Source organism: Pygocentrus nattereri, chromosome 2 (genome assembly GCF_015220715.1).
Source record: "Pygocentrus nattereri isolate fPygNat1 chromosome 2, fPygNat1.pri, whole genome shotgun sequence".
NCBI lineage: Eukaryota > Metazoa > Chordata > Actinopteri > Characiformes > Serrasalmidae > Pygocentrus > Pygocentrus nattereri.
The window spans coordinates 44,881,878-44,891,783 of record NC_051212.1 but is presented as its reverse complement, the minus strand read 5'-3'; the positions used below and the strand labels follow the sequence as shown (position 1 = coordinate 44,891,783).

General features: G+C 37.8%; 1 gene segment (V, D, J or C); it reads right to left on the bottom strand.

The window, feature by feature from the left end:
- Positions 1 to 8,157: 8,157 nt before the first annotated feature.
- LOC119262076 lies at positions 8,158 to 8,763 on the bottom strand. The segment is given in 2 exon segments: positions 8,158 to 8,506; positions 8,592 to 8,763. Coding segments are annotated over 2 exon segments (360 nt in total).
- Between the last annotated feature and the right edge of the window lie 1,143 nt (positions 8,764 to 9,906).

Genomic DNA, 9,906 nt, shown 5'->3' with positions numbered 1-9,906 from the left:
TTTTATTCAGCTTGTAACTAATTTACAAAGTAATCTTAAACTGAAACTTTGCTTGTTTGTATAAAGTGATTTCAGAGTCACTCAGTTCTCCCTGATGGAAACTGTTTGCCTTCAGTGTTTTGTGCTTATGATAATTTAAATAGATGTCAACGTCACTAATTAATGACGTTCTATTAAAAGACTGGTTTAACAAGAGAGACACTGGAGGATTTTCACCTAAAATGAGTTCATGAAGCGAGTCTTGTTATAAAAATGATAACAGGACATTAGAGCCATAATTAATCTTTTAGTACTTTTACTTTTAGTACTTCAAGTTGACGTCTAGAGTAAGGACTTCTACTTTTACTGGAGTAATATTTTACCTTGGTATCTCTAACTCAAGTACATGATTTGTTTACTTCGTCCACCTCTGCAGTAGACTCAAATCCATGGTCTGCAGTGTTGCCAGCAGCAGTGCCTGATCGAGCACCTCTGTACAGTAAATACTGTAGAGCTCTGTTAGGATACTGTCTGTACCAGTAGAGATAGACATACTGTCTACTTGTTTTATAAGAGCATTTCAGTGTAACAGGTTCTCCTTCTTTTCTAAAAACAACAGTCTTCTGATCTTCTGATGGTCGAATTTCATCAGCACCAAACACACCTAAAAGTTGAATAGAATTAACAAATAGATTTAAATAAAATGTCATTATGCTAAAGTTTTGAGCACATCTTCACAGTGAGTACCTGATGTGATGATGAGGATGATGAGGAGGTTTCTCTTCATTGTGAATGTGATCAGATGGAGTCAGTAGTGTGTTTAAGCTCTCAGTGCTCTAATGCTGATCTGAGTGTTAGTGTGAGTCTCTCTGAAGTGAGTGCAGTTATGAAAAACTACAACAGGAAACTCCTGTCCGTTTCAGGTCCACGTGACCATATGCAGTTGAATTTAGTACTAATTCAGCACTGCAGGTTCTCAATCAGGAAATTTTCTATGACAGAGCAAACTGTTCAATATTTTGATTAAATGGCATACGACTTTTACTCCTATAAAAGATGAAATTAAGACATGAATATATTTGCTACTTTTGTCAGCTCTTTGTGTGCAGGACTTAATACTAAATGTGTGCATTTTTAGGTTTATTGTTCAGAACTGCAGGTTTGTGTATGACGGTTGAATGTGATGATGCCACGGTGGCTTGCTGGACACAGCAGTACAAAGAGTCCCCCTCTCTCAGACACATACACACACATACAGTTTCTGGATTGTCAAAAGGTTTTGATGTATTTTAAATTCATGATTATTGTATATGTAAATTATTGAATGATATAGTGAAACAGCATAATTTGCCCTGAACAGTTCAACACAGCTGAGAGTAAATCATGCATTCATTAGCTGCTACTTGTACCACCTTAACATGTCCAGTGTGTCATGCACCTTCGTCTCACTTGGAAGACGAATTAAAACATAAAATAAATTGCTTCATATTTGACATTACATTTCTATTTTGAAGCTTGATTATGTATTTGTGATTTTTAAGACACTTTACTCATGTTTTCTATTTTGTATTTGGATTTTGATATGAATTAACTGTGTTCACCTGTGTTGTACTTCTTCTTCTCCTCTTTGCTTGAGACTAGTTGTACTAAATAAACTAGTAAATATTCTTATGTTAGCTCAACTAAATATTTTAGTGCTGACATATCAGACAGTAAAGCCAGTCATTTATGGAAGTTGACCGAACAAGATAAAGCCAGGGGAAATTGGTATTAGTTTTTTTTTTTTTCTTGTGCAAACTCTTTTTTTTTTTTTTTTTTTTACAGTTTAGGTGCACAAGGTGGCTGCCAGGTTGTTATGCCTGTTAAGGTGAACTACTGTGTTTGTTGGCAGTTGCTAGGGTGTATACTAGGATTTAACAATTTGCAGCTGGGATGTTTCTAAGTTGTTGCTTAGGTGTCTGACTGGAGGCATCTGCGGATTTAGTCTACTAGTCGACAGAGGTGGAACAAATGCTGATGATGTCGTGTTGAAATGTGTGCTTGTTTACGTTTCACTCCCAAAAATTGACCTGCAGAACTGTGTTGCTGAATGCTGATTTCTCATATATTTACTACACTACTCAGTTTAACAGCAGAAGGCCTTGTGTTTATCTTTGTGTGGGCATCATGCTCAAGCAAAGCATCTAACTTTTACTTTGTTTTTGTTTTCTGGCTACAGAGAGGGTCATGCAAGTCCCTAGTGAACTCCTGATGGACAATGTGTTCTCATGCAGAACTGGAGGCAGTGCACACTTTAAGTTCCAGTAATCATCCAACATCATGTCCGTGTGAGACTCTATCCTATGATGAGCACCCTCTTCGGTCAAGTCTGGACTCAGTTACTCATTATTCTTGATCAGCCAGGGCAGGTGGCTAATTCTTTTCGTGATCTTTATTCATTCCACCGTGGGTATCCTTAATATATAAAACACTTTTATGGCAGCTTAATTTTTAAGATTGTATTTTTCAGCTTGTAAACATTTAGCATCACAGCAGCCAATCCTAGAGTGTGATCTCAGCAGCAACATCACTAAACACTGCCTGTGAAAGGTTGAGCTCAGACCAAGGGAAATTCAAATATACATTTTATGGGTTACAGGGTTACAATAGACTGATGGGAATTCATGCTTTTTTTTAAGGCTAAAAAGAAGTTAACCTGCTTTTTCTCTCATTTCATTGGTTGCCTCAACTGTGGTGCAGAGTCTGATACCCCAGCAGAGCAGAATAACAGATCCTTATGGGTTTGGATTACACTTTGCATAAACTGCATATAGTGGTATGATGTGTGTATTTTGATTTTACTCTTTTCTTTACTTCACTGAGTGATCGTTATAATCAGTGTGATGCATATACAGGTATATGATGTAGAAACAGCCTTTTTTATGCTCTTTAAATTCCTTGATGCATTCATTCACAATATACTGCTGTCATGCCTAATTTCTTTATCTTGTGAAAGTTTGTTAGGTAGTCAAGAATTGATGTTCTGCTGGCGAATATATAGGTTTTCCCGAATGATGTCACAAACGGCCATTATGACGCCATTCCATATAGCTATTTGTATTATCCAATCATTCTGCAAACCCCAACATTCTAATGCCTGCAGTTTCATACAGATAGTATTCCGATGACGTCACATTCGCGCTGCCACCAATCTGATTGTCAACTTCAAGTTCACTCAGCGGTGCTGTGGCGGTTTATAATGACATAATAAAGCCAAAACCGATCCAGCAAAGACAGAAAAACATTTTTGAAACACTTTTTAAATGTGTAAAGCACATTAATCAGTGTATTTGAGTCTACTGACTTGATTTCTTTCGGTTTGTGTTTGTACTGATAACAACCGAAAGCTGTAATCTAAACGGCTGACATTTCCGCTGGGATATTATTTTCGTGTTCCAAACCGCACACTAGCACCCTGAATAGTCTACAAACATAGCGCCTATACTATCAGAAGTGCACTCATTAGTGTAGTAGGTGAAGTACAGCAGTGTGTGGTTTGGGACGCAGCGTTAGATCAACCAGTGAGACGCGATCAGCAGCTCCAACGGCTGATTGTAGATTCGCTGTGCTGCACATTAACTGCTCAGTAAACGTCTCCGAGCAAAAGTCTGAGGTCATTTGTTGATCAAGGATTATTTATTGAGGTAAACTGATGTATTTATTGAGCTGCTGTGGCTTCGTATTCGCCAACTTTTAAATTCGTTCACCTCAGTGTAACTGCAGCAACATTTAAGGTGGAACGGAAAACTAAAATGAGAAGCTCACGAGTGAGAAACTAAGCTGAGCTTGATTTTTATGCATGGGTTTCTTTGGTAGCCACTTGTATTATTTATTGTAAAATATCACACACTGGAATGTGCTGAACTCTGGAGAGTTGCAGGTTATGCGGATCCAGCCCACCAGTCTAGCTGATCTTCACCAAACGCGTCAAAGTCCTGATTTGAATCCCATCTTAAGACCTTAAACCAGTTCGTGCTTGAAAACCCTCCAATATAGCTAAATTAAAGAGTCCAAATACCTCCACAATGGTGTAACAAAGACTCGTTACAAGTTATCGCGATTGTTTGACTGCAGTTGTTGTTGGCAATGTTTTCAAGTTTATTTGTCATTTGCACATGTCAGGATATTTGTGCATTGAAATGATTGTGGTGAGGCTCAGATAATCACTCTACAGAAAGTAAAATATATGTATAAAAAAAATAAATATATTAAATTTACACAATATCTAGAGAAATTATACACAAAATATAGTGAAATATACACAAAATATAGACACAGTAAACACAAGACACAGAGACAATATACAATAAAAGTGACGAGTGACTCTGTGCTATTGCTCTTTAAAGTGGCTTAGTGTTAAACTGTTATTGTCCATAGAAGAGATGATATGGTGAGGATCTGAGGATGCAGACCAAACTTCCTAAGCCTACGCAAGAAGAAGAGATGCTGACGGGCAGATCCCACAATAGTGTTGGTGTGGTGGGACCAGGTGAGGTCTGGGGACAGATCCCTGGGGACCCCTGTGCTCAGAGTCAGTGTGGAAGAGAAATTGTTCCCAACTTTCTCCACCTGGGGTCTGCTCATCAGGAAGTCCAGTATTCAGTTGCACAGCTGAGAGTTCAAACCCAAGCTTAGGAATGAGTTTGGCAGGGATAATTGTGTTGAATGCTGAGCTGTAATCTATGAACAGCATTCATGTGTTTTTCCTGTCCAGGTGTGTGAGAGCAGTGTGTACTGTTGTGCAATGGCATCGTCTGTTGGAGCGATATGCAAATTGGTGAGGGTCCATCGTGGCTGGAATCGTTGAGCTGATGTGAGCTTTCACCAGATGCTCAAAGCACTTCATAACTGTAGATATCAGTGCAACAGGGTGGCAGTCATTCAGGCAGGTGACAGACGATTTCTTGGGGACTGGAACAGTTGTGGTTTCCTTAAAGCACTTGGGAATCACGCTGCATCCACAGCCGTGTGTGTGTGTGTGTGTGTGTGTGTGTGTGTGTGTGTGTGTGTTTTTACACACATCTATTTATAATTTTTTTTCCAAAACAGACTTTGGTTAATGATTATGACATTTGTAAGACTATTGAGAAAGTTTTGATATTTAATATATTTTGCCAGCAGTTTTTCAAAGCCAGAAAAAAATGAGTGAGAAAAGATGAAGGTGGAGCGAATAGTTTTCTAATAATAATAGTTGAATGGTGAGTTAAATATAATTTGTTTAAACTCTTTAAAAAGCCAGTTTTATTACACACTTCTGTAACCTAAGTACAGCTCATCCAGGTGGCACTGGAGTCCATGTAGTTACTGAATAATAACCCTTAGTATGTAACAAACCTGAGATTTTTAGAAATTAAATAATGTGTTTGAATATTATGTTTTAACTGTTTATTTTATAGGGCATTTATTATCATTAGGACTTTTCTTGGTTCCTGCAACAAGAAAAATGTATTTAAACATATATAACATTTCTATAATTAACATTTGATCTGCTTACAGAATGTTATATTGTTATATGTTATATTATAATGTTATACTCTGTTATATTAGAATTTGTCAATAATTTAGATTTTTATTTATTTTAATTTTTATTTATTTTTGTGGTATTTTCATATAGTGACAAAAAATCCTAACATGGTCTTATCCACAAATGGATCCAAAATATTATCTTTTGAACAGTCTGTGCACACCACTGCCAAGATCTGTAATGTTCTTATACTGTTTTTTTTTTTTTTTTCTTTCCTGCATATGTTACCACAAACAGTCATTTCAGAGAGAGTAATAACAGATAATACATTGTGGTTTGGATGTTACTTTGATCTCCTTGCGTTCAAAGCAAACAGAAGGTATGAGAGTTTTTGTAAAGCGTCTCTGAGACTTTGTATCACTGGGCTATGACGGGAAGAACACAGTAGTAGAGCGCTGTATCTGCCAGTCTTAGTTCACTAGTACTGAGCTCAGTAGATGATCTAGTTGCAGTAGACTCGAATCTTCTGTCTGCAGTGTTGCTATAACTACTCCTTGATCGAGCCCCTCTATCCAGTAAATACTGTAGAGCTCTGTTAGGATACTGTCTGTACCAGTGGAGATAGACATCTTCACTACTTGAGTCATAAGAGCATTTCAGTGTAACAGGTTCTCCTTCTTTTTTAAAAACATCAGTCTTTTGATCTTTTGATAGTTCAATTTGATCAGCATCAAACACACCTGAAAGAAAAGTAGAACAGAGATTATTTGAAATTATAATAAAATGTCATTGTTTAAATATTTCGAAGCACATCTTCACAGTAAGTACCTGATGTGATGATGAGGATGATGATGAGGTTCCTCTTCATAGTGAATATGATCAGATGGAGTCAGTAGTGTGTTTAAGCTCTCAGTGCTCTAATGCTGATCTGTGTGTTAGTGTGAGTCTCTCTGAAGTGAGTGCAGTTATGAGAAGCTACAACAGGAAACTCCTGCTCTGGGGAGCTGCTCCACTGAGCTTTCTGTCTTGGGAGAAGATCAAAGCAGAAAGACCCTCACCTATGGTCATGAGCTGTGAGTAATGACTGAAAGAATGAGATTGTGAATACAAGCGGCGGAAATGAGCTTTCTTCGCAGGGTGGTTCGATAACTACACTCTATTCGATAGGGTGAGGAGCTCGGCCATCCGGGAGGAGCTTGGAGTAGAGCCACTACTCCTCCGCATTGAGAGGAGCCAGCTGAGGTGGTTCAGGCATCTGATCCGGAACCCAACTGTTGTGAATGGTTTTGAGTGGCTGGTCACGGCTCACGTTAATGAATTCATTAAATATCAATCCTGGACCCCAAGGAATTTTCCTACAGGTGAAATCTCTCCACTGAGGACTGCATAACCACTACCATCCACCTGGCCTTATCACACTTGGACAACAACTACACTTATGTTAAGATGCTGTTTATTGACTTCACAACAACCATATTGCCAAGTATGCTGACAAAACTACAGTTATGGGGCTCATCTACAACAATAATGAGATGGATTACAGAGAGGAATGAAACAACTTTAATGCCTAAAACACAATCTCTATTTAAATCACCAAGACGAGAGATGATTGTCGACCTCAGAGGACACAGATTCCTCAAACCCCTCTGCACATTAGTGGTAGAGCAGTGGAGTGCACAGCTTCAAGGTCCTGGGGATGCACATCACTGACAATCTCTCCTGGTCCATGAACACCTCCTCCTCAGTGAAGAAGGCACAACAGTACCCCTTGTTCCTAAAGAGGGCTGGTCTGTAAACATTCATCCTCAACTGCATTTACAGAAGCATCACAGAGAGCATCCAGATCTGCAGCATCACTATCTATATGGGAACTGCTTTATCCCAGACAGGAAAGCACTGCAGTGGGTAGTGAAAACTGTCCAGCCCATCAGTGAGTCAAGCTTCCCTCTAATTAAGGACACCTACACTGAACGGTGTAAAGAAAAAGTGTACAGCATCAGGAAGGATCCCTCCCATCCATCACATAGACTGTTTGCTCCACTGTGATCTTGTAGAAGGTTAGAGTGTTGCAAAAATTTGATGGAAAGTGATTGTTTCCAGATGAATATAAGGATTTATAGAAGGAGTTGTAATTGTTGTTCTATGTTTTATATGAATATAATTTTTTATTTGTTCCTGTAAGTTTCTTATTATGGATTTTTACATGGAACAGAAATCACATTCATATATCTATATTAGTTTCTATTATATATTTAAGTGCATGTGCTCATAGTAGACTGAAAATATGTTGTCAGAACGATGTAGTGCTGTAGGAAAAATTGCTGATTCAGGTGATACATACTAAGTAATACATAGAAAGTGTTTACTTGTGTTTTTTGTGAAATTTCTAGTATGACTGGAGGAAGGGTACTGTGGACATTTACTATGTTAGTCTCTCCCTGCATTTGTTGTCACAAAAAATATGCATGTTATTAAATAATAAAAACTCTGTAGTGCACCCAGCTGCACTAAACCGTATCCTGTTTTTGTTACATGTGCATGCACTTTTTTGGCCTTATTGTTCTCCAGAATTTTAACCTCAATAATTTCAGAGAGAGTGTAATAACAGATAATACACTGTGGTTTGGATGTTACTTTGATCTCCTTGTGTTCAAAGCAAACAGAAGGTGTGAGAGTTTTTGTAAAGCGTCTCAGAGACTTTGTATCACTGGGTTCCGACTCTAAGAGCACAGTAGTAGAGAGCTGTATCTGCCAGTCTTAGTTCACTGACAGTGAGCTCAGTGAATAATGTGGACACAGAAGACTTAAATCTCTGATCTGCAGTGTCCTCCTCATCACTCCATGATCGGGCACCTCTAAGCAGTAAATACTGTAGAGCTCTGCTAGGATACTGTCTGTACCAGTAGAGATAGACATACTGACTACTTGTTTCATAAGAGCATTTCAGTGTAACAGGTTCTCCCTCTTTTCTAATAACATCAGTCTCCTGATCATTTGGTCCAATTTGATCAGCACCAAACACACCTGAAAGGAATAAAGAATACAAACATATTTAACATTTTAAATCTCACTGTCCACATATTTCTAAGCACATCTTCACAGTGAGCACCTGATGTGATGATGAGGATGATGAGGAGGTTTCTCTTCATTGTGAATACGATCAGATGGTGTCAGTAGTGTGTTTAAGCTCTCAGTGCTCTAATGCAGATGTGTGTTAGTGTGAATCTCTCTGAAGTGAGTGCAGGAAACAAAGAACAGGAAACTCCTGCTCTGGGGAGCTGCTCCACTGTGCTTTCTGTTGTTGTGGAAGATGAAAGCAGAAAAAAGAAATAAACATGAAATAAGAGAAAGAAATAGTTACATGAATGCATGATAATGAAACAATATTTTTTCATTAATACAAAACTAATAAGAACTCCTAGAAAGCAGATTTTTTAACTGTAACACTTTCCAACAGGTGTAACCACACAGTGAAATCTCCAGTGTTGAATGAATTCTTACACTGTCCATTTGTGCTCAGTTGGAAGATTTTTCTCTGTATGCATCACTAGAGGCAGACTAAAGGTTACATCCACAAAAACAAATCACACACGGATAGAGATTCAAACACAGTAATACATATTAAAAATAATATAGACATTACATTAAAAATGTAATAAAAAATTCACAAATCTAAACACCTTTACAAGCACCTTTTTATCAGTCTATGTATTCTTAAAGTTATGACTAAATGACTCACAGAGAGAACAGCAGTTAGTGGCCAAGAAGAAACATATAGACAAATTCTCTCGAGTTTCATTTCAGTCTTTACTGTTGTTTTTAAATCCAGTCACTGACACCTTTAATTTACTGCATTAAACACAATATTCACTTCAACAAAGACAATTAAGAAACATTATAGTACTGAACAAGTTCTTCAATACTGGCATTCACTGCATAAAAGTTCTTTAACATTATAATAAAATGAACAAATTCATTTATCAATGTATTTTGTCAGTTTTTTGTGTGTAAGGTTGATCACTGAATGTGATGTTTGTAAGATGACTGTATGAAGGTAACAGGCACATTTGTAGGATTATTGTTTAGAACTACATTTTGTGTATGATGGTTGAATTTGATGATGTCACAGTGGCTCAGAACACAGTAGTACACAGTAGAGTCTCACACACACACACTCACACACACACACACACACACACACACACACACACACACACACACATACATTCTGGCCTGTCAGTTATTTCAAAGTGATTTTAAAGATGCGTTGATCTATTTTGAAGTCATTATTATTATTATTATTATTATTATTATTATTATTATTATTATGTAAATAAGGGGGCGGCACAGTGGCGCGGTGGGTAGCGCTGTCGCCTCACAGCGAGGAGGGCCTGGGTCCTCTCTGTGTGGAGTTTGCATGTTCT